Source organism: Kogia breviceps, chromosome 9, assembly GCF_026419965.1.
Source record: "Kogia breviceps isolate mKogBre1 chromosome 9, mKogBre1 haplotype 1, whole genome shotgun sequence".
Lineage (NCBI taxonomy): Eukaryota > Metazoa > Chordata > Mammalia > Artiodactyla > Physeteridae > Kogia > Kogia breviceps.
Window position 1 is genome coordinate 115,349,120 of NC_081318.1, and position 25,475 is coordinate 115,374,594.

A 25,475-nucleotide genomic window follows, 5' to 3' on the forward strand; every position below is an offset into this window, starting at 1 on the left:
CCCTGTTAATCAGGGAAACTTAAACCAAGGCGGTAAAAAAGAAAAGTTTTTCATCCATTTCATGACAAAAATGAAGAATCTGACAATGCCAGGGTCTGGAGAGGCTGTGAACCAGAGGCCTCTTAAGCACGGCTGAGGAGAGTGAAACCAGTGTAACAACTTGGGAAAACCATCTGGCTTTTCCTTATGAACTTGGACATTCCTGTGCCTGACAGCTCAGGAAATCGCCCCTGGGTATGTACCCAAGACAAAGCCCTGCACATCTACCCCAGGAAACAAGTGCCAGAGAGTGCCCTAGGCCGTTTGTGACAGCAGCCATGGCCCTGGTACCCAGCAGCAGAAGATGGAACAGGGTGAGGGCATGTCCCCATGAGAGAACATTACACAGCAGTGAACATGAATCACCTCCAGCTAAACAAGCAGACCCCAAAAAGTGTGTGAATCTTCATAACATAATGTGGAGTGAAAAAGATCAAGTCCAGGAGGCTATTTATGTGATGGCTAATTTTATGTGCCAACTTGGCCAGAGCACAGTACCCAGATATTTGGTCAAATACCAGTCTAAATGCTGTGATGGTATTATTTAGGTGAGATGAACGTTTAAATCAGTCAACTTTGAATAAAGCAGATTACCATCCATAATGTGGGCGGGCCTCATCCAATCAGTTGAAGGCCTTAAGAAAAAAGACTGGATTCCCTTGCGTAACGGGGAATTCTGCCTCCAGATGACGGCTGGACTCAAGCTCTTCCCTGGCTCTCCAGCCTGCTGCCTGCCCTACAGATTTCAGACTTGCTGGCCTCACAGTAGCATGAGCCAATTCCTTAAAGTCTCTCTCTCTCTCTCTCTCTCTCTCTCTCTCTCTCTCTCTCTCTCTCTCTCTCTCTCCATGTATATATATCATTGGCTCTTGAACAACATGGATCCACTTATACACAGATTTTTATCAATAGTAAATACTACAGTACTACACTGTCTGTGATTTGTTGAACCCGCAGATACAGAGGGCAGACTAAATTATACTTGGATTTTCAACTATGGGGAGGCTTGGCACCCCTAACCCCCTTGTTTTTAGGGATATATATATCCTTTTGGTTCTGTTTAGGTACAATTATCAAAATCAGGAAATTAACACCACATTATTTTCGGACCTACAGACCTTATTCAGATCTCACCAATAATGTTCTTTATGGCGAATAAATCGTGTGGTCGTCACATCTCTTCATTCTCCTTTAATCTGAAGCGGTTCTGCAGTCTTCGTCTTTCATGGCATTGGCATTTTTGAAGTTAGTTTGTTGTCTGTGATTCTGTGGATGTTCCTTCAGTGTAGGTTTGTTGGCTGTTTCCTCAACACTAGATGCAGGTTCTGCATTTTTGGTAGGAATACTACAGAGGTGACACGTGTCCCTCTCTGTGATCAAATCAGGAGACACCTAAGGTAGATTTGTCCCATTCCTGGTGATGTTACCCGCGATCACTCGGCTTAGGGTGGTGGCTGCCAGGTTTCTCCACTGCAGAGTCACTGTTTTTCTTTTTGTAATTAACACGTACTTACAGTGAGATTCTTTGAGACTAGGTCAATATTCAGTTTACCCAGCAAATTTTCACCCACTGTTTTTAATACCCATTGATGATTCTTGCTGGAATCATTACTATGATAATTGCTATTGATGCTTGCCAGATTCCATCATTTCTTCTATACTTGTCACTTTGCTTTCTACTGAAAAGAAGAGCTTTTCTTGGGAATTCCCTGGTGGCACCACGGTTAAGACTCCACGCTTCCAATGCGTGGGGGCCCGGGTTTGATCCCTGGTCAGGGAACTAGGTCCCACATGCATGCCGCAACTAAGAGTTTGCATGCCACATCAAAGGAGCCCACCAGCCACAACAAAGAGCCAGCGCAATGAAATAAAAAAAGATAAATATTTTAAAAAGAAGAGTTTTCTTTCCCTCAATTACTCATTTATATCAGCATGTATATGTATACATAGAATCTTATTTTATTCAGTGGTTTATAGTCTGTTACTATCATTCTTTATTTGATGCTTAAATTGTCTCAGGTTTGGCCAACAGGGGTGTCCTTTTCACATGTCCCCTTTATTTTTTGAGCATTTACTTACTTTCTGACACAAGACATTCCAGGCTCAGCTTGTGCTTTCTGTCCTCCAGCCCTGAAAGCAGCCATTTCTCCAAGGAGCTCTGGTTCATTTTAGTAGTGAATGGTATTAAGAAACCAAGGTCTGGGTGCTAGGTGTGCTCATTGCTACTGGGGTATCATTGCTTCTAGGAAATGTATGTGTATAAATACATACACCCATACCTATATGTCTGTGTGTGTGTGTATATTTCTACATCTCTATGTGTATGTGCGTTTCTGTGTTTACTTGCCTGTGTGTGTATGCACGTGCACACACACGTCTGTGTAATGAAACCACCAGCTCACGTTGATACCTCCAATTCTAATCCAGTCCCACAGGGCTTGTTCTCATCTTCCCCAGGCCACGTTCCTAACTTCTACCAGGTAAAGGTTCTTTAAAAGCTGCAGATTCAGTTCAGGTCATCATCGTCACCACTGGCCCCAGAAACCTTCATCTCCTGGCCATATGGCCTTGCTTGGGCGCAGCATGGACTTGGGCATCATCAGTCTTTGTCTAATTGGACAAAGGGCAGACAGAGGAACCCAGCAGGGGCCCGGTTCAGAGCCAGACAGCCTTGTGGAAGGCTGGACAGGGGGGCTGAAACAGAACCCCTAGGAGGAGATGGGGGGCAGAACACTGGGATTTTCTGGATGAAATGAGAAGCAGAACAGATGGCTGTTTTCCAGCTCCATGGAAAGACCACAAGTGACCCAAAGGCGCTTGGAAAGGGCAAACCTGTTCACCACGGCAGCTGGGAGGAGAGGCCTGACTAGAGGCTTTGTGGGCACAGCTGGCTCTGACTGAGCCGCCAGGGCAGCTGGGAGGAGGCCTCTCACGCCCCCCTGTCACTGAGGAGAGACCACGGAGATGGAGGCCGGCCCCCTGCTGTTTAAGACGTGAATGGGTTCAAACACTAGTGACCTCCTCAGGCCTGCTTATCCATTATCAGCTGATGAATTTTCCGACTGTCCTATTTCTAGGGATCCTGTTCCTTTTAAGATTGTTGTGTTGGGGCTTCAACTCTCTTGTCCAACAAACATGCCTCCCAAAGAAAGACAGAAGTCCTCCTGGGTTTTGTGTTCATGTTCTCTCAACTCCACACTGGGTCTCTGCAGAACATGGAGCCTGAGGGAAACATCCACAGGAAGCTCAGCCACACCCATGAATTACACCTACTACGGGGCAATGCTGTCTGGGGCTCTCGTGTGCCACCTGTACCCACCGAGTGGTCTGCACACATTTCACAGCTGGGAAACAGGAGTGAAGCAGTAGAGGCCTGGAATGTTCCAAGGAACACGTATCCCTTCCAGGGAATCGGGGGCCACGTGGGAGGTGGTGAATGTGGGGTAAAGAAGGCTTGATGGGTGTGCTTAAAGCCGCCTCCCGGCCTCTGGGAGTGTCCCAAGAGTTTTATTTTTTAAGGCCAAGAGTAGCTATGAATTATGGCGGGGGGCAGGGAGGTGGGGCTACTGAGTTAAGTCCCAAGGCTGAGAAACTGTGCCCCCTGGACCCCAACACCAATGCAAGGAATTGATTTTCTACCTCTTGGAAGACAAAAATTCCTAGAATAAACAGCAGGTGCAGGCCTTCTGCCCAGGCCAGATGAGGCAATCTCTTTAGATTGTGCAAGAAGAACACGCTTGCTTCCAGCAAACCCAAGAAAATGTCACTGGAGGCTTCAATGCACGCCAGCTGGATACTGGCCCCAGGGCGTCAAGCTGAGATGCATCTGCAGGGCTGGGTCCCCGGCCAGGGAATCCCAGTGCCAGTGCCCTCGGGGATGGCACCCCTCAATACCAGTTTCTCCTAAGCCACCAGACCGCCTTCCTCCCTTAAGTGCAGTTTCCTCCTGGATGGGAAAGGACGGAGCAGGCGAGGAGGTCACGCAGCTTCCGGGCAGCGTGCGGCAGGAAGGCTTGCGGGCAGTTTCCACTGCAGGTTTGGTCACGAAAACGCTTTGACTCCCCACCCCCACTGAGTCTCGCCTGCCACTCCTGACTTCCCTGCTGACTCTGGAACCTTCTACCACCTCGTCTTCCCCCCTGCTCTGGCACCAAGGCTCATCTGGGTGGCGGGCAGCATTTCGCTTGCTGTGGGGAGTTGAGCTAGCCAGGGCGGGGTGGGTTTTCAGACTGAAGTCAAGAAGTTTCTCCAGATCCAAAGTGAGAGACAGTCTACAAAATAACGCCCCTTCACCCCTCGGGTATGTCAACGAAGCGGCTCCAGAGTAAAGCGAAGAAGGATGAGGGCCCACTGGATGCAACGGGACCTTCTGTTGCTACAAAGGACATAATTGGGATATTTGGCAAAATCTGACTCAAGTCTGTCGATTAGAGAAGAGTATCAGATCTCTGTTAACTGCTTGATTTTGATCACTGTGCTCTGGTTAGGTAAGAGAATGCCCCTGTTTTAGGAAAAAGATGCTGAAGGGTAAAGGGGCATCATGTCTGCAACTTATTCTCAAATGGTTCAGGAGGAAGAAAAACTATACAGAGAGATGATGAAGCAACTATGGTAAAACACTAACATTGGGGGATCTGGGTGAGAAGGATTATTCTTCAATTGTTCTGAGTTTCAATTTTAAGCTTAATAGGAAAAATAACAGGAAAACAAAGGTGCACCCTACAATGTCTGACCGCTTCCTCCTTCTCCTGGCCTGAAACCAGGAGAAGGCTCTGGCCATCTGAGGACACTGGCCCCTGTCCCCCACTGCCTCAGGGGTCTCCCCAGCCCTGGCAAGGCCTGCTCCCATCTGCTGCCTCCTGCCCAGCCTCCAAGCTGTTCTAAGTGACTCGAGAAAGTGTGCTTCTTCCCGGCCTTGGCGGGATCCTGGGCTATTCAGGGAGTCTCGTCCCGTGCAAGCTTCCCATGTCTTCACGGCCTCCTTCTCAGCACGCGGCCTCACTCTTGGGCCCTGGAGCAGACGCAGGAATGGCTCCAATGGCTCTCCTCTCCACCAGAAGCTCCTGTGCCCCTCCTCCACTCTCCCCAGTATCACAAGCCAAAGGATGCCTTCTTGCCTACCAGGGCCAGCCCCCAACTCCCCCACACCCTGTACCCATCTCCAGGACCTCCCTCAACAACGAGTCCCCCTCAAAGCTCCCCCAACCTCAGAGCTGGCTCAGATATCTCTGGGCAAGGCAGCTTCATGCTTCTCTTTGCCAGTTACCAGCCTCTCTGTCACCAGGGCAGCTCCTCAACCTATACTCCTGCCCTCACTCAAACTGTGACAAATGGCTTCCATGCTCCCCCCAAGGTGGCAGCGTCAAAGACAGAATTCAGAATTGGAGATCTGAGCTCCAGCCCCCGCTCCACCCCTTAAGAGCTGTGCGATTCTAGGCACGTTTCCAGGACGGCGGGAAGTGTTTGTGTAGGTTCCCTATGAACTGTGACACCCAACCCCTGGCCTCATTCCCTGCCCATTTGTTCACCTATCCCTGTTTTTTCTATGCAGCCTCCTGGGAGCTGCTGTCAAGTCCACGCTGTCTGCTGGCGGCTCCCAAACTTGCCGCATCTCCGCTGCGGTCCTTTTCTTGACTCCACTTCTCTGGGTCCCACAGCTGCTTAGACACCCCTCCTCCAGCACCCAGCTGGCTCCTTAAACTTAACATGCCAGTACTTAAGATCCACACTCACTCGTACTGGATTTGCCAAAAGGCAGTCACAGCAAGTGCTAAGGCCACCAAGAAATAATAAATTTCCAGGGGAAGAATCCGATATTCCAAAAATACATCAGAGCAGCTCTTCCCGTTGGGTACTGTTTATTGTGAATTACGGAGGGGAGGAGCACCTAACGTTTGCAGCATCTGGATCTCTGAGGTCTCAAATCAGTGCCCCTGTCATCTCCAACAACGGCCTCGGCTCTAGTCACTCAGAGCACACACTCTGAAACCACTCTTCACTCCTCTCTCACATCCCCACGTCCGGTTTTTAATTTTTAATTTTTTTAAATATTTATTTATTTGGCTGCACGGGCTCTTAGCTGCGGCATGCAGGATCTAACTCCCTGACCAGGGATTGAACCTGGGCCCCCTGCATGGGGAGCACGGGGTCTTAACCACTGGACCAGCAGGGAAGTCCCCCCACATTCGGTTTTTAAATCTGGACCCTTCTCGTGCCCCAAAAAGCCCTACTGGCTCCTTGCCGCTCCACCAGCTGCATCCAGTCCCCTCTGGCTTGGGTGGGCAATGTGGTCTTTGCCTCCTGACCAAGCCCACCCATGCTGTCCTCTGCCATGGTCACCTCGTCCAAGCACAGAGGGGAGGTGTCACGCTCCTGTTCACACAGCTCCAGGGGCGCCCCCTCGACTCCAGCCCAGTCCCCTGCCCCCAAGTGAAGGTCTCCCCGCCGGGCCCAGGTTTAGCTGCCTCCCACTCTTTTGTTCACCACCCGCTCCTCACACACCCTGGGCTCCAGCCAAACTAGACCTCTCGCCATATGGGAACACATGTACCCTCTGCTGCAAATAACCTACACTCATCTCCACCTGTCCTCGAGGTCTGTCCTTGAAGGGTTATTCAATAAATAGTACTGGGACAACTGGTCACTGGGAGGAAATTTTTTAGATTCCTTACCTCATACTATCCACCAAAATGTATTCTAGATAAACTAGACTTAAACATAAAATATCGAGTATCACATATTCAATAGAAATATATGATATAATCACAGGTATTAAAAAAATTGAACTGTAAAAAGTCTGAAAAAGTCTGATTGTCGAATAGATGAAAAGGGAGAAGATGCTCAGCTTAAAAGCCAAGAATGAAATTTCAAAGGAAACAAAGCAATGGATTTAACTCATTAAATAGAACCGGACTCATTAAAACCAAACTGATAAGAAATGAACAGAGAGTGGGACTTCCCTGGTGGTGCGGTGGTTAAGAATCCACCTGCCAAGCAGGGGACACGGGTTCGAGCCCTGGTCTGGGAAGATGCCACGGAGCCACTAAGCCCGTGCACCACGACTACTGAACCTGAGCTCTAGAGCCTGCAAGCCACAACTACTGAGCCCACCTGCCACAACTACTGAAGCCTATGTGCCTAGAGCCCTGCTCTGCAACAAGAGAAGCCACTGCAATGAGAAGCCTGAGCACCACAACAAAGAGTAGCCCCTGCTCGCTGCAACTAGAGAAGGCCTACGCGCAGCAACAAAGACCCAACACAGCCAAAACTAAATAAATAAAATACATAAATTTTTTAAAAAAGGCTCACAGGGCTTCCCTGACGGCGCAGTGGTTGAGAGTCAGCCTGCCGATGCAGGGGACACGGGTTCGTGCCCCAGTCCGGGAAGATCCCACGTGCCGCGGAGCGGCTGGGCCCGTGAGCCGTGGCCGCTGAGCCTGCGTGTCCAGAGCCTGTGCTTCGCAACGGGAGAGGCCACAACAGTGAGAGGCCCACGTACTGCAAAAAAAAAAAATTAAATAAATAAATAAAATTTTAAAAGGCTCACAAAGGAATGGATGGGCAAGCTCATTTAAAAAAAAAAAAAAGAAATGAACAGAGGGGTAGAGAGTCCTTCACATGAACTGACTGTTGGGGTCCCCTACGCAGGGAAGTGGTCTGGTTAGCAAGAAATTAGAGGAGCTTCATGGACACCTTTTATGAAGGCCAAGGGATGCCTGACATCACATTCCTTCCCTAGGGATTTGAAATGTCCAAATCCTCTCCAGGATTGAAATGGTCAAGGCCCCGGATTTGATGTTTTCCCTTGGACTCTCCTGTGTTTGGCTGATAGTTATTATATAATTTTGTTTGCTTGGGTCTTTTTTATGAAACAGGAGAAAGGGTGATTAAATACTTGGGGAGGGACTTCACTGGCGGTCCAGTGGTTAGGACTCCGGGCTTCCACTGCAGGGGGCCCAGGACCGATCCCTGCACTGTGGCCGAACCATGGCCAAAAAACCCGCCCCCCCAAAAAAACCTCGGGGCATACTTCTTCTGTGCCAGTTTGTGTGCTTTATGTGCATTATCTCATTTAATTCTTACAGCAACCCTACAAAATAGGTACTATTATTCCCATTTTACAAGTGAGGCAACTAAGAGATTAACTGAAGTGCTCAAGACTTCACAGCTAGTATGGGATGCAGATCCAGGCAGAGTTGCTCTCAGCACACACCTCCTCCCACCGAAAGACATACTTTTTTTATTTTAAAAATCCATTCCTGTTTCTTCACACAATGTAACACATGAAACACGTATTCTTCTTGTAAAATGGCTGTCAGTCCCTGTACATAGGTGTTTGCTAAAAGTTAACTCCTTTCCTAAGCGCTCCATCCCCACTACCACTGCTTAGTTCAGGCCATCATTTTTTCTTGTGCTGCTGTGACGGTGACGATGTTATCATGCATGTTCCAGGCACTACGTACGGTATCCCACGAACTAAAAATAAGAGTGCACATTTATTGAACACTCACTATAACTCAGGTATTACGCTAAATATCACTCATGGCTTATCATCCAGCAATCCTATAAGGTTAGTTTTGTTTTGAGTACAGATGACCCCCATATCCTCCCTCCTTTAATTCCTCTCTGCTTATAAATAACTGTATCACTTCCCTAGAATAAACCGCACTTATTTAAAGCGTATATTTCAGTGAGTTTTGACATACTTGTGAAACCACCACCACAGACAGGACGCAGTCTGTTACCGTCGCTCACAACCTTCCCTAGGGAAGCTTAGCCTGCCCTGACCCCGGGCCCCCGCGGGCCCCTGACGTCACTTCCCCGCGCCCCGACGCCGCTGTGCGCGGCGCTTCCCGCAGCGAGGACGTGGGGGGCGGGGCGGGGTGGTGTCACGGAGGCGTGCGCCGGAAGCGGGCCCGGCGGAAGTGGTGGGGCGGGGCGCGGGGGCGATGGGGGTTGGCGGCGGCGGCCGGCGATGAGCAGCGGGAGTGCGTGAGCGGGCCGGCGGGAGAGGCTGGGGGGCCCCGGAGAACAAGCCGCAGGGCGGAGGGCGGGGGCGCGAGCGCGGCGGGCGGCGGGCGGCGGCCTGGGCGCGGCGGCGGCCGAGAAGATGGCGGACGGCGACAGCGGCAGCGAGCGCGGCGGCGGTGGCGGGCCCGGCGGCTTCCAGCCCGCGTCCCGCGGCGGCGGCGAGCAGGAGACGCAGGAGCTGGCCTCGAAGCGGCTGGACATCCAGAACAAACGCTTCTACCTGGACGTGAAGCAGAACGCCAAGGGCCGCTTCCTCAAGATCGCCGAGGTGGGCGCGGGCGGCTCCAAGAGCCGCCTCACGCTGTCCATGGCGGTGGCCGCCGAGTTCCGCGACTACCTGGGCGACTTCATCGAACACTACGCGCAGCTGGGCCCCAGCAGCCCCGAGCAGGTGGCAGCGGCAGCGGGCGCCGAGGAGGGCGGTGGGCCGCGGCGCGCGCTCAAGAGCGAGTTTCTGGTGCGCGAGAACCGCAAGTACTACCTGGACCTCAAGGAGAACCAGCGTGGCCGCTTCCTGCGCATCCGTCAGACGGTCAACCGCGGCGGCGGTGGCCCGGGGCCCGGCGGCCTGCAGAGCGGCCAGACCATCGCGTTGCCCGCGCAGGGCCTCATCGAGTTCCGCGACGCGCTGGCCAAGCTTATCGACGACTACGGCGGCGAGGACGACGAGCTGGCTGGGGGCCCGGGCGGCGGTGCCGGGGGCCCCGGGGGCGGCCTGTACGGGGAGCTCCCGGAAGGCACCTCCATCACGGTGGATTCTAAGCGTTTCTTCTTCGACGTGGGCTGCAACAAGTACGGAGTGTTCCTGCGCGTGAGCGAGGTGAAGCCGTCCTACCGCAACGCCATTACCGTCCCCTTCAAGGCCTGGGGCAAGTTCGGGGGCGCCTTTTGCCGGTATGCGGATGAGATGAAAGAGATCCAGGAGCGACAGAGGGACAAGCTTTATGAGCGACGCGGCGGGGATGAGTCAGAGGGAGAGGAGGTGGATGAGGACTGAAACGCCTAGCTTCCCCTACGGGCCTCCCCACCCCACCGCTAGAGAGCCCCCCTTCCTGTTCATCCCAGTGAGCTAGTGGAGGGGGAGCAAGGGAGGCCCCAGAAGGAGAAAACAAAATTTTAAATAATATAGTTAATTAAGAGAAATAACCATAAGAGAGAACAGTCACGGACAATTAGAGAAAAGCAGTAAAGTTCCAAGGAATTGACAGCAACCTACAAAGAGAGGACAACAGCGCCTCCTCACTTGAGCAAAAGTCTCAGCTTCTTTTGCTTCCCAGCTGAGGTTCCTAAATCCATCAGGATAATCCTGGGTGGGGTAGATCCTTGCACATTGGCCAAGGAACACCTCTTGAGTTACCCAGACGCACTGATGACAGCTGAATTTGTATTATACCTGGGTAACCTGGTCTTAAGATAGTGTATCCCTTCACCTCCATTGAAATCAGCGTTTTGGATCTAGATCTTCATGGAATTCTTGTGAAGAGAGAGGCATTTGCAGTTACCCAGTTCTGAGGGTACAAGTTTTATGAAAAGGAATGCAACTTTAAGTAATCATAGACAGGGCAAAATAAGAATTCAAGAAACCACCAGGGAATACAGAAACAAATCGGATCCACTTTTTTTTAAATGGTTTTGCATGGAACCTGGAACAAGGCCCATGTCTTGTCTTTGCAGAATTATTTTCCGGGATGCAAATGGATTCAGATGTCAGTCCTTGAACTAGAATCCGTTATTATATTTTGGAAGTTGGCAAAATTTTTTCAAAGGTAAAAGCAGTTTTACATTGGGGGTTGCTGAGGTAGGCACAAGAAGAAATCAGGCATAAAGCACAAGGAAAACTGTTTGAGTGGATTGGTTGCTGCTCACTAAAGTTCTTCCCCGATTTCCAAATATGGAGGTCATGTCTTAGATATGAATGAGAGCCAGATCCCCGTGGCTCCACCGTGTGAGCCAGTGAATTATGGCTAATTCGGCAGTTTCAGCCACTGGTTGGCTGAATTTTAAACCGTAAAACTTGAAGATATCTACGAAAGGAACAGTGGCTACAAGCCTGAGCTTTAATGGAATATAAGTCCTCACAGAAAAGTTTGAAATAACCAAAACTGAAGTCTTCATCTACCTTCAGTTTAATCTGTGGATTTGTTTAAACACTAAAGATCCTCAGGTCCAGAATTCCAGCAACATTTATTCTTTTAAAATAAATTTTTAAGAACTTGATCCATTGTATCAGTACCTCACAATCAAAGTTGGCAAACGATGGATGAGTGAGTCAAGCTGCGTGCCCTTTGGAAGCTGAAATCCATCTGAATGGAGCTGAAGTGAACGTGAATATGCTGACTATATCCTGGAAGCATTTTTATACCATCTTGAAATTTCAACAAACTGCCTTTTGCCAGTTTATCCAGCTGTCTTTCAAGAATAAAAGTTGGGGTTTTCAAGGATCTCCTCTTCTATATTTTAACTGGATTTTCAGTATGATCTTTACTAATCAAGTTAATCCCACCCCATCAAAAGGTATTCCTAGAAGTGTCAGAACCTAGGTAACTGAATTGAATGGGAGCTAATGTTCTTTCCAAAGTTTTCAGGTATACTTTGTGCAACACCTTCTCAACCGGGAGGCAAGTAACCCCACTTCCACAATCATTTTTTTTTTAACTGCATGCCTGCCCTTTATTTGAGCTGCCTTTTAATTTATTGCATACCCTTTTTATTATCTTATTTTGGTATTCAATCTATACAATCTTTTTGTATTTATTGGGAAATGAGTAATATACAAAAAGGTCGTTTTCATGAATTAGTGGCTGAGAGGGAGGGAATAATTGTGTATATAAAATTAGGCTTTTTTAAAAATTAGATTTGATTCAGAATATCTGATCTTAGATTTTTAAAAAATAGTGGAAGAGCCACAAACATTGGTGCCCTTTTCAGACTATTTCTCTACTCTCATCATCCACAGTAGACTTTTTAAACAGATTTTTTTTAAAGCATTTCTTTTTTTAAAAAATTTTTCTCCGTTGCAAAGAATGTTTCCTAAATTGTATGGGAGCAATAGTATTTTTGATGTTTTAATGACATCCGTATACTTGTACTGTATTTTGTACTACAAGGCAGCTGTTTTCAATAATGTCCTGCTGTATTTACCTATGTGTTTTGAGTGTTTATTTCTTTGCTGCGGAGAACAAATCCCTAAATAGTTTTAGTAAAGGAGCTGAGAAGCTAGCATTATTAGGTTTGCAGAAACTGTTTAAGTTTCAAACTCTGAGGCAGCAATGAAAATTAAGGTTGCAGCTCTTAGTTGATTGCTGTAACTTTTTCATTTTCAAAACATGTATAAATTCCTGTAGAGACCAACTTGTTTTCCTGCTTCAGTGGTGGTTCTGTTGCTCAGCTGCCGTGAGCCAGTTCAGTTTTGCAAAGGTGCAGTACCTCTCCTTTCTAAGGGGTTGGTTTATTCTTTTTTCTTTTCTTTTTGTTTGGCTGAATTGCAGTAACTAGCCTTGCCCTTTCTACTCTGTAGAAATGACAGGGTCTTCACAATCCTTCACCAGTGGCTACTAAGCTATAATTAGCTGAACAGAAAGAATGTGGAAGTGGTCTGAGGCATATAGAGTATATGCCAAGAACACTACCATATATGGCATCAGCTTTGGTTACCAGAGAAATTTTCTTAGTCATTAGACCATATAACAGTAGTATATCATATGTAAATCTTTAGATATCAATTTGAGAATCCTCCAAAAAAAGGAGCAAAGAATGCATAAGCTATGTGTTGGAAAAAGTAATTTATATTAAAATGTTGACCTGCCTATGTAAGATTAAGTGGTAAACGTCATAGTGGTGGGTTTTTAAGTCTTAGCCAATCTCAAAGGTTTGTTTCTCCTGCAGGGGGTGGTTCACGGCCTCTTCTCACTGCAGGAAGATTACAGGAGGATGTGGATTAATTGTAGCATTCACTGATCCTCATTCCAGTACTAGGGACAATAGAAATCTGCAAAGCATAGAGACTACACTTTTGGTGTGTGGTTTGTTAAAGAAGGTGATAGTAACAGGCTAGCTTTCAGAACTCATTCAGAATATTGCTTATTAAAGGAAATGATCTTTGTTAATTGCAGTCAGAAAATGGCATTGTACAGACTATGGGAAACCAATTTTTTTGCTTTGTCTTTCAACCACTATTATGAACAGTGATTTAGGGCTGTTTTTCAGCTTTGGCAAACATCCCAGCTAATCACATGTTCAAAACAGTCATATTCCTGAGAAGTAGGGAACTAAAATTCCTTTTCAGATAATTGGTAGAATGTTTGTTTCTCAAACTACTGCAGTTACAGACATGAGAAATCTAACTTTAGGAACAGAATCAAAAGAGCAAAAATCTGTGTCAAGATACTCCTCTTCCCTTCTGGTTTCTATTGTCCCTACCTATCATATCATTCAAGTAGAATGGCAGTTCTAGTAAGCAAAGAAAATATTCAGTGCATATGCTGCACAGTACAAAATGTAAATCTGTATGGCACCAAAAAATCAAAGTGAAAACCAAACCAAAAACCCAGACACCCTATGTTACTATGGGAGGCATGTAGGTGGTGTAAAATGACGGTAGCTGTGATGCACACATGGCTACTTGTCAAGTCACTTTCCATAATTATTTACTGCAAAATGATTGAGAGGCTTTGGTGCAGGCAGCCTATTAACCTACTACTTCCTTTGTTACCTCTCAATCACTTTGCAATAAATTGCAGGTCTTTTAAGAGATTCAAGCTTCAGTTTTATCAAAAAACAAAACAATTTTCCTGGCTTATCTGAAAATGCAGGGTTGTGGGCAAAAGAGGCTGGTTATAATAATGCCCTCATATTGAGTGGTCTGTAAATGGCTGCACACTTCAGGCACTATAGTTGCTGAGGATGCTTTGTTAAATGTGACCTTGACTGGCTTTACAGGGGGTAGAATGTGCTCTACACAAGGTATTAAAAGCTAACTATTCATTTGTGTCTACCTGCTCTTGAGGTGGATGAAATTAAGAAGCTTGAGTGTGTAAGCCATGCACATAGGTATTCTTCACTGTAAATTTTGTTTTCATTTTTAACCCAATTATGGTACTTTGTCCAATGCACAACTGATCTCTCAGTAGATATTCATTTGAAAATAGTGTGGCCTTGATCGGGGAGAAGGGGAAGGAAAGAAGTGACTTTTTGCTTATGTAAAATGACTCGTTTGCTGAGAGTCATTCTGCAGCACTCTTAGTGTCTAATGCGTTTGTGATCAGTCTCCTTGTTGATTGGGGAAAGTTAATGTTTTCGACCCTGGAGTTATTAATTCAATTGAGTTGTCTTCTGTTTTTAGGAAGTATCAGAATTGCTGTGATAAATAACAAAGTTGACTGCTTTGATGTCCAATCTCAGGTTTTAGAATATATATAGTGGTGTAAAATTCCACTGTTAACTCTTAAAACAATTTTAATAGTACACCCTAAACGTCACCTGCATAAGGCCTGTTCAGAGAGCAGAGCCTCCCATCTTTTTGCTCCTTTTCCACTTTGTACTTCACTTGAGAAAGTGTCGTGTGATTTTACGTTGTATATTTCCATTTTAACCCTGACATATTTCTCAAAGATAAAGCACTTTTTGATCATGAAATACATGGAATCTTTGTGTGATATGGATCATGGTTTCTCAGGCTCCCCTAGGTAATTTGCTTATGAATATCATTCTGTGTAAGAAGAGTGGAAATCTTTGCTAATGTTAGAAAGTTTGTATTGATCTAGAATGCATTTTGCTAGCTTCCAATGGATGGGAGAGTAAATAATGCTGCATTCACAATATAATAAGTTACTTTCCCTTGAGCCTTAAGGTAACTTTTTTTTCTGTCAATAACAGCACTGAAGTTATAATAAATGAATGAGATTACCAGTTTTCAGGGTTGGTTTTAGAGTACTGTAAATCAATTAGCTGTCTTCCTAAACAGTTACTATTCCCATTGAATAAACTGGATAATGGGTATGTGGGTGGGGCAGGGGGGGATTGTTTGTAGAAAAGAAAAAAAGAAAAAAAAAAAGAAAAGAACCACGTTTACCTAAAGAAAAATATAGACACAAAGAAGTACATGACAATGCCTCATTTGAAATTCCAGACAGAAGGTGGAAATGGCAAATTATAACCTCATTTCCCTGTTTCTGATCTAGAAAAGCAAAGTCATTAATTTTCAAGTGTTGGCCCCCAGAAGTTTCAAGAGATAGACTGAATGATGACTTCTCTTGATATATCAATATCTGTCTGCTATTTAGTTAAGGTTGCTGTTCCCAGCCCTCAGTCTTAAAACTTAGTTTCATTACTGATGATTTTAACAGACTCTTATTTCAGTAAATGTGGTCCAATTGTCAGTATGAAAATTAAATTTGGAAAATACTACTGCATCATGAAGACTTACTACTCTAGTAATTTCCAGTTGATATCTGTACCCCTGATCTAAGTAAGACCTTTATGAATGTATTTTATATTTCCTAATGATGCCATCAATGTAATCACCTTTATTTGCAATCTTTTACTTTTCATTTGAAAATCTAACTCACGCCTCTCGAATTAGACATTCCAGTGGGGATAGGTAAAGCCATGTTAAAACAATAGCAAATGCCAAATTGGTAGTGTCACTGCTCAATAGGACTTCTAATAACAAGAGGGCAGAGCTTTATTTGATGCAAAAACGTTATTTTTTTCCATAGGTGATTCTAACAAATGATTTGATGAAAGAGTATGACTGTACTTTTGATTAACATGGGATTTTGTGTCTAGAAGCATATTTCATTTTCCCCATGTTAAATGTAAAATATCCATTGACATGAATAAGAGAGGGCTAATCATACTTTTAGTATGATGAAATGTGGGCCCAGAGTATTGAAGAGAAAGCAATAGACCTATTCAAGTTCATTGTCCACTAGCATATTGCAAAAGAAGGAGTTTGTCTTTTTTTTTCTTCCCTATTTTGAAGACATCAATGGGTAAACCTTTCAAGAAAATTGATTTAGATCATCTCTTATTTCTTAAAGGCAAACTCTTATCCCCAGTCTTGCCCTATGTTTCAAGATCAGGCTGGCTCAAAAAATCTTTACACATACTTGGAAATAGAGTGGCAAGTAGTAGATTTCTTCCCTTTTTAAATTCCTTTTTCAGGGACATATAACTGCAGGGAGAGTCCCAAGAAACTTGAAAAACAGGTACGTTTGTATCGTGGGAATTTGAGAGTTTCATTTTAAACTGTTCAGATATGAGGCGTTAAACCCTTTTCTCCCAGCCCACATGTCACCTCTGTGTCAAAAGCTCTCTGGATTCCTAGAAGGTAATAGATTGGGAAAAGTCCAGAAACTGATATTAAATCAGTACAGGGCACACAAAAAGAGTTTCGCACGTTATGGTAGCAGGCAAGTAAATTTGAGTATTTTTACAATGATTATCAATATTTGAATAATAACTAAAGTTATCAGTGTATTTGGACTTCTTTTTTCTAAAGTTCTTGAATGATTAGTAGGAATTTATTCTTCCTTTTGCACCTTCATGCAGATGTTTTTCCAAGACCATTTTTAGAAGTTTATCCATCTTGATGTATATTTCCAGATGACACACTTTCTATAGTAACCTTCACTGCCAGTCGTATCTACCAGGGGCTTCCTTAGACTAGATTCTTCTTCACTCCAAAGTTGGGACTGATGTCCTGCCAGTAGAGAATCTATAGAAGTAATTTGAATGAATTAAAACCAAATCCTGATAGCAGGAGACAGAGCTTCCTGATCTAGATGTACAACTAGAGTTTAGGTTAGGAGTTACTTTAAAGGGGGTTTGGGGGGATGTCTTCAGTCTCTGTAAATATCCACATGGTTGTGCATTGTAAACCAAGTGTGTACTCCTATGTATGAATTTGTAGAACTGATTTCTGCTTCAAGAGAAGCTGCACCTTTAATTTTATAAGGTCCCCTACACCTGTTACCCTATAAATATTTGTAAATAGAACACTAAAATTTGTAGTGATAGGATCAATTTGGGAATATCTGCTGAGAGACCAAAAAGTTCATTTTTTTAAGTACCTTGGTTAAAGAGTAAAGATTATTCCTCTTATTTTTTAAAAGAAGAATGCACTTTAACAAACAGAGCTGCATGGGCAATTCAAACAAATCCGTGAAATGCAGTACCCATTCAGTAATCATACTTCCTGGAAACTGTTCAAAGAGTGTAGATGGGCTGTTGATCTCACTGCCTGGAGGTTGAAGCTCAGATTCCGGTCAATTTAGAGATGAGCAGGGCTGCTTCAAAAGAGCAATGTGAATACAGCCAGAAGCTTCAGTCAGGTCTGTAAAATGGCGGGTCCCGTATTTACCACTAACTAGCAAAACTGACAAAAACTCATAGAGAAAAAAGAATCCTTACTGCTGGTGTGCACTCCTTACAATAGCAGACTTTTGCAGATGGAGTTTTACAGTCTATATTTAAAAAATTGTATGTTTGTAACAAATAAAGTATGCGAAAAAGTGAATTATAATCTTGTGCTGGTGTCTCTAATTTAAGGGATTACGTGGTGACCAGGAGGGAAGTACCACACACCATCTGCTGGGGTTCATAAATGGGTCTGGAATTGGGTGAGTTCCCACTTGAAACGACCTAAAAGCTGTTTCACATTTCATCTGAAATACAGCCAGTTCTAGACCCTCTGGGTTCCCATAACCCTTTTCTAGTTAGTAAGCAATCTATGGAGTAAATCAAAGTTGCACATAGTTTGATGCTTTGGTTCATATTCCAGACGGGCCACTTGTTGCTTCCCCTAATTTCTATTCTGCCTGCTTTTAGGCCCTATCATTTCCAATGGCTGTAAAGAAACTGCTACCCCATGTGTTCACTCATCATTTATCATAACTGACTGCTTAGAGAGTAGATTAGTCCAGTCTCCTATACCCCAAGCTAAAGGAAAAATAAAAATTTTATGTCCATACATCATGGCTGTAGTTCCAAATTTTTTGGTCTCAAACCGCTTTACGTCCTTAAAATTTACTGAAGACCTTCAAGGAGCTTTTATCTTTCAGGGCTTTATCAATTGATACCTATCATATTAGAAACTGAATTGTTTTCGAGACAAAAACAACATAAGTACGTGTTCCATCTGCTATAGAGCAATGACCTCAGATCATTTAGCCTCTGGAAAACTTGAGAGAATGAAAGTGAACAAGGCAGCTAACAATGTTGTTAAGAAAGTAGATTAGACTTCTGGACTCCCTAAAAGTCTTGGGCCTTGGAGGTTTCTGGATCACCCTTTGAGAACTACTGAACTAGACTGGTATGTAAATCATGCTTTTCTGAAGATAAGGGGTGGGGTTGGAAAAGACCTAAGATAGCTTAATCCTTTAGTTCTCCCTAGTTCTCCCTTTAGTTTTCTCTCCTTTGTATTAGAGGCTTTTACTATAAATTACTCCTGTCACCACCCCAGCCCACACATATATGTAATTTTCCTGTGACTGTCCACTTCTTTGACCTGGCAGTGCTCAATGCTGGCTGCAGAACCACTTGGAGAGCCTTGAATACTCATGCCCAGGCACCATCCAGACCAACTGGATCAGAATTTGGGGGACATAAAGTGTTTTGTGTGTTCTACCTTTTTAAATTCCTGAGCTCCCCCAAGGGAGTCTAGTCAGTCAGGGATGAGAACCAGTGGCCTGTGGTACGAAGAGAAAGGGATGAAAGGCTGGGAATCTCTGTTAGAGGGGAAAAAAGAAACTCAGGATGGCAGAGCATTCCCTGAACATATGCTTTCACCTTGTGACTCCTGTTGCCCACGTTACCCGCACTACCACTTAAACCCCCAAATAACTAATCATGGGAAAAGTTTGCAAATGGAATCATGGAGCATTGTACTGGCAGCCCCCTCACTGGGGAAATCTGGGGCTTTTATTAGCACAGAGAACCCTTTAGTGTGCACTGGAGTCACCTGGAGAGCTGATTACTGAGCCACCTACACCCCCACCACCCTGCCCAGTTTCTGAGTGCGCAGGTCTGGGTGGAACCTGAGAAGCTACATTTCTAACAAGTTCCCAGGTGATGCTGATGCTGCTAGTTGAGGATCACTCTTTGAGACTCGCTGCAGAAGTCACAAAAGTGCTGGTAAAAATTACCTCACTTGCCACCAACTGAAAGAGGTCAGGAAGCCTTTACCCTGATGCATTAGTTCTGCCATAACCCCGCTGAATTTTTTAGCTTGGTATGAAGTTGTCACCTAACAAATTTAAGGACTAGATGTAGCCAGGCTATAACCTGAAGAGTTCTATTGGAGGCAGCACCTCAAGGAATAGGGGTTTTACTTCATAGTTTCGGTATTTTGGATGTTGTAAGCTAGGTTCTATCCCCGAATCTGTCATAAACTAATAGCGTGAGTGAGCTAGTATCTTTAACACTTAAAACTCCCAAGGTCCTACAACAGTGTCTAGTTTCCCCAGAGAAGCCAAGCCTTTGGTTCTCAAGAAAATGAGAGCCACCTGGTGGTCAGTGATGAAATCTTTTTAAATAACCTCTGTGAGGTCATACCATTTGTAAATTCATTCATTCAGTTCATTATTAGGTAGCTACTATATGCCATGTACTAGGTGTAGAAAATATGGTCCACGGTCCAAGTGGAACTTATAGTTAATCCAGAGAAAGAATAGAAAGCTTTTAGGAAGAACTAGAAGGAACTAAGTCACACTGGGCTGAGGTATATTTAGGGTTCAAAAGTCCTGGTTTACATGACCCTGGGTTTCCAGGAGGCTAGGATGGGTTGCACCTTAAATTTACTAGACATATCTCCCTCCTCAGTAAAACACCTCTGTGCAATCTCAAATCCTGAGAAGCTGCTTCCCCAGACCCAAGGGAGGAAGTGGGCCCAGCGTAGGTGGACAGAGGAAGGAAGGAGTAGAAGAATCAGCTCAGAGCCCTGGTCCATGTTCTCATCATACAGTTAGGACCTGGGAGGGGCGAGGTTCCAAGCTCACATGCATAGTGAGCACTAGCACTGGGCTTGGACCAGGTCCAGTAGGTGCTCCTCCTTGCTTGTACTTCCATCAAGAAGAGATGAAGAGGGGCTTCCCTGCTGGCGCAGTGGTTACAAATCCGCCTGCCAATGCAGGGGACACGGGATCGAGCCCTGGTCCGGGAAGATCCCACATGTCGTGGAGCAGCTAAGCCCGTGCACCACAACTACTGAGCCTGCACTCTAGAGCCTGCGAGCCACAACTACTGAAGCCTGCACACGTAGAGCCCATGCTCCACAACAAGAGAAGCCACCATGATGAGAAGCCCGCACACCACAATGAAGAGTAGCCCCCACTCGCCTCAACTCGAGAAAGCCCACGCACAGCAGCAAAGACCCAACGCAAAAATAAATAAATTTTTTAAAAAATTGTCTAAAAAAATACAAGAAGAATAGATGAAGAGGGACTTCCCTGGTGGTCAAGAGGGTAAGACTCCACACTCCCAACGCAGGGCAGCCAGGTTCAATCCCTGGTCAGCGAGCTAGATTCCCACATGCAGCAGCTAAGGAGTCCACGTGGCACAACAAAGAGCCCGCATGCTGCAACTAAGACCCAGCACGGCCAAAATAAATAAATAAATAAATATATATATATATATATATATATATATATATATATATTTTTTTTTTTTTTAAGTGAGAGGTTCCTAATGAGATCGGAGTAAACCAGTCTCCCTCACTAGTAACCAGGCCTCAATCCAGGCAGTTGAGAAATAATTAGATTTGCAACATCATTCCTGGCCCGGGCCTTTACTCTTTAAACAGACAGCACCATTGAAACCATAAAAGAAGATATTCCCCACTCAAGAGGTAACTTCTCTTCTGTAGTACTCTGGTAGACCTCTCAATGGGCCCCATAAAGGGCTCCAAACTAGTCAGTGGCAAGAGTGAACACACATCTAAATTGGTTCTCTCATCTGCTATACCACACTCACACAGAAAGAACACGCCTATGCTAGGAGCCTAAGATGACACATGATGAATCCATAGGTATTCCACAAAGCTCTGCAGAACCTCATGTGATTTCTGCCCAAAGGCAGTCAGATGTAGAAACTGTGGGTCACACTTATTGTTTTCAGGATACGTATCTGAGAACAAAATTTAAAATAGTTCCCCAAGTTAAAAAAAAAAAGATAAAAGAAAAATATGCCAATTTGTATCAACGATCAAAAAATAAAATGCTAGTCTTCTATCAGGGCAAACAGCTTAGGATCCCCAATTCAATCATAAGTACCAACAGCACACCCTCTATCTGTTAAAATCAAGTCCTCGCCAGAACACAAATGGTTACACAAGTCACATTGCCGGAGTGGACTGGAACCAGATAGGTACTCAATACAAAATCAGTGACATAAAGCAATGTGGACCTGAAAATAGCTCCTTTTATGTCATTTTGTATTTTTCCTACCCTAGGTGTCAAACCAAGAAATAGCCAAGTCAGTAAGAATGAGCAGTGGTCCATTTATTCAACTATAGATCAGGATTCCCATGGGTAGTTTATAGAACAGAGGTTGGGAAGGATGGACTAAAGCTCTCGAGCCCATCAGCACAGGACCGGCCAAGACACAACCATCACAAAGGCTTCCCCATCTTCTCAACTTCGGGACTCTTACAGGAAGCTCTCCCTAGATATCCCACCCTCAAAACTGCCCTATCCTTGGTCTCATTTATTCACTACCCCTCATAATTGACGGGCATTGTTTTCAGCAGTTATAATCTCCAAACTTTCTATCATTATAAAAATTAATGCAGGGGGCTTCCCTGGTGGCACAGTGGTTGCGAGTCCACCTGCCGATGCAGGGGACACGGGTTCGTGCCCTGGTCCGGGAAGATCCCACATGCCGTGGAGCAGCTGGGCCCGTGAGCCGTGGCCGCTGAGCCTGCGCCTCCGGAGCCTGTGCTCCACAACGGGAGAGGCCACAACAGTGAGAGGCCCGCGTACCGCAAAAAAAAAAAAAAAAAAAAAAAAAAAAAAAATTAATGCAGGGACTTCCCTCGCGGTCCAGTGGTTAAGATTCCATGCTCCCAATGTAGGGGGCCCGGGTTCAGTCCCCGGTCAGGGAACTAGATCCCACAGGCCACAACTAAAAAAAAAGATCCCACATGCCACAACTAAGACCCAGCGCAGTCAAATAAATAAATATTTTTAAAGAAATTAATGCATACTTATTTTAACAAATGTGAACAGAAGATAATCACTGTAAAGAAACAAAAATGAATGTGTTCTCTTTCTCCAAACCCACTTTTTTTTTTTTTTTTTGCGCTACACGGGCCTCTCACTGCTGTGGCCTCTCCCATTGTGGTGCACAGGCTCCGGACGCGCAGGCTCAGCGGCCACGGCTCAAGGGCCCAGCCGCTCCGCGGCATGTGAAATCTTCCCGGACCGGGGCACGAACCCGTGTCCCCTGCATCGGCAGGCGGACTCGCAAGCACTGCGCCACCAGGGAAGCCCCAAGCCCACTTCTTAAAGGTAACTACTGTTAAATAATTTAGCATACATCCTTTTGAAATTTTTTGATAGTTAAAAAAAATCTCAACAGTATTAAATGGCCAATCACATTTATGTATGTATTTATATATATTGAAAAAAATGTTGTATTAACTAAATAGGTTTAATAAGGAGTTCATATTAGGTACATTGATGGCTGTTTCCTGTGATACTTTCTAAAGTACATACTTTTAAGCTGTGCCACAAAGCCAACAACTCTTATGCAGAAATTAAATTGAAAAGTAATTTAATTTTCATTATTTTAGGTTCCATTCCATCTGGCACAGGCAAATATACCTTCTCTGGTGGTAAAACAAAAAACTCTCCAGCCTCCAGATTTAGAGAAAATGTCTGTATTCTGTGAGTTCTGATAAATGGAGCATTTGCAGGTTGCATTTCATAGATCTGTTCTACTTTGTGTGTATTTCTCTTTCAGGTAAACAACTTGCATATAAAATTAATAAATCAATAAATGAAGTGATTGCTGAGAATTCATTCAGCTGGGTACAGGGACCCAGTTACACTTAGCTTTTGTGTTAAGAAATTATTGTTACGGATAAGAAAATTTATTAGGTTTAATTTGTTATATGACCTACAGTGAGGTATTTTTGTCTGTACATTAAAAAAATTATACCTACATCTAGCTGCTTCTGATCTTGAAGATTTTGCTCAGAATTCAGAAACCACCCTTATGAATATATAGTGTCCTCTGTAATGCATAGTTCAGAACAGAAAGGCAGATTCCCCACCCTAGTATACATAATGTAAAAAGAGAAAGCATGTCAGGTTCTGAGGAAGAATAACAGATAACAGTCTTCTGATGGAAGGAGATCTGTTGTCAGCAATGTGGAATGTTCTAGTCCAGCAGCTGCTGATTTTCCAGCAGTGAAAACCCAGCTGGTGACATCACTCAGGAAAGTGACTCATCAGGGCGGTGAGATTTCACTTGTCTACTCCTCTTCCCACACCACACCTTTTCTGGTGGGGACTGCAGGTTCTCTTTCGGATACCACTGCTCAACTCTCCCCAACTTATGTCAGCTCAAGGTTTTCTCTTTTGTGGACAAGAAACAAGTTTGTGGGGAATTTTGGGGGCTTTTGTTTTGGAGTTTCTACACTGCACCTACCATTTAGCCTTCAAAGGTCACACTTTGATGGGGCTAGCTCTTCTATTTTCCCTAAAAGCTGCTTTCATCTGCCCTCTAAGGACCAGGCCTGACGTTGCTAGGGTGTATTCCAGAGTAGAGCAGGAGGCAGTGGTCATTCTTTGATTCTTTAAGCCCAACATGGGGCCTTTCCACATGCCCATCAAGCCCACAAACTTGGTCTTCCAAGTGACCAGGCATTGTGATGTTTTCACTGTACTAACTTTGAAACAAGGAGCACATAGGTTACTATGCTCAGGAGAAGGTACTCTACCATTGTTAAAATTCAATAAATATTAATAGATGACTGACACACGGTATGTTCCAATTACAACTCCCCAGACTGATCCAGGTTCCCAGAAGAAGAGCTAAACTCTCCATAACTGGCTGTTTTTCAGTTCCCTGTGCTAGAACTATTTATTTTGTGGCATTACAGACTTACTGACAGGCAAAGAGTGGCCTTTGCCACAAAATGGCCTTTGCCATTTTCTTAAACAGGTAAGAAAATATGACTATTCTGCCATGGCAGTTTCTGGATCCTTTATTTGGGTCCTGGGGATTCTGAATACATCAAGGTAAAAGCAAATCACGTGTGTATAAGAAATAGATACAGACAATTCATAGAAAAAAAGTTATACAAATGGTCTATAGTTATACGTTCAATCTCATTTATAAGAGAAATGAAAATTTAAGCTATACTGAGATACCATTTCCCACCTACCAGATGAGAGAAATAAAAAAACAACAACCCAACAGTCTGACAACAAACTCCATTGGCAACCATTGGCAATTCTGTGGGTAAACAGGCACATTCATATATTACTGTGGGACCACAAAATCCCCTGTGGAAACATTTGGCAATACTTAGCAACATTACCTAAGAAGTTACCCTTTGATCCAGCAATTCCATTTCTAGGAACCTACCCAAAAGATAGCTATAAGTTTTATAGAAATAAAAAACAGAATTTATATTTCTTACTCATTTTTGACCAAATGTCTGTGCTAAACTATTACATACTATAATCCTAACCTTTTCGTTTACAGCAAGCTGAGAAACTTTTTACTTGGAATAACAAGAGAATTTCTTATACTTTTGTCTTTTCACTGACTACAAGTCAAACTTGAGGAGCCTCAGAATATTGTTTAAAAAGAAACTATACGATGCTCGCTTCGGCAGCACATATACTAAAATTGGAACAATACAGAGAGGATTAGCATAGCCCCTGTGCAAGGATGATACGCAAATTCGTGAAGCGTTCCATATTTTTTGAATGGTAAAGATGTGGCACATATATACAATGGAATATTACTCAGCCATAAAAAGAAACAAAATTGAGTTATTTGGGGCTTCCCTGGTGGCGCAGGGGTTGAGAGTCCGCCTGCCGATGCAGGGGACGCGGGTTCGTGCCCCGGTCCGGGGAGATCCCGCGTGCCGCGGAGCGGCTGGGCCTGTGTGCTGTGGCCGCTGAGCCTGCACGTCCGGAGCCTGTGTTCCACAGCGGGTGAGACCACAACAGTGAGAGGCCCTCATAGCACAAAAAAAAAAAAAAAAGAAAGAAATTGAGTTATTTGTAGTGAGGTGGATGGACCTAGAGACTGTCATACAGAGTGAAGTAAGTCAGAAACAGAAAAATAAATACTGTATGCTAACACATGTATATGGTATCTAAAAAAAAAGGTTCTGAAGAACTTAGGGGCAGGACAGGAATAAAGACGCAGACGTAGAGAATGAACTTGAG

At 44.6% G+C, this 25,475-nt stretch overlaps 1 protein-coding gene, 1 long non-coding RNA gene and 1 other non-coding gene across 3 annotated transcripts in view; 2 read left to right on the top strand and 1 right to left on the bottom strand.

Moving 5' to 3' along the window:
- The window catches only part of LOC136794891 (uncharacterized), a 25,152-nt gene extending 16,035 nt beyond the window's left edge, over window positions 1-9,117 (bottom strand). Inside the window, exons 1-2 of the long non-coding RNA XR_010842366.1 lie at window positions 8,745-9,117; window positions 7,348-7,536 (exon numbers count right to left, since the gene is read on the bottom strand). This is a non-coding gene — a long non-coding RNA (uncharacterized lncRNA). The remainder of the gene's footprint in view (window positions 1-7,347; window positions 7,537-8,744) is intronic.
- Window positions 9,118-9,147: 30 nt separating this feature from the next.
- On the top strand, window positions 9,148-11,507 carry PURB (purine rich element binding protein B). The gene has a single exon (XM_059074625.2). The coding sequence runs from the start codon at window positions 9,149-9,151 to the stop codon at window positions 10,064-10,066; it is 918 nt and encodes a 305-aa protein (XP_058930608.1). The 5' UTR covers window position 9,148; the 3' UTR covers window positions 10,067-11,507.
- A 13,390-nt stretch (window positions 11,508-24,897) lies between these two features.
- LOC131763124 (U6 spliceosomal RNA) lies at window positions 24,898-25,004 on the top strand. Its single transcript, XR_009337524.1, has one exon. It is a non-coding gene; the product is annotated as a U6 spliceosomal RNA (small nuclear RNA).
- The last annotated feature ends 471 nt before the right edge of the window (window positions 25,005-25,475 follow it).

What these genes read in the sequence shown, in the direction of transcription:
- PURB (XM_059074625.2), top strand. Translation starts at nt 9,149, where the DNA reads ATGGCGGACGGCGACAGCGGCAGCGAGCGCGGCGGCGGTGGCGGGCCC.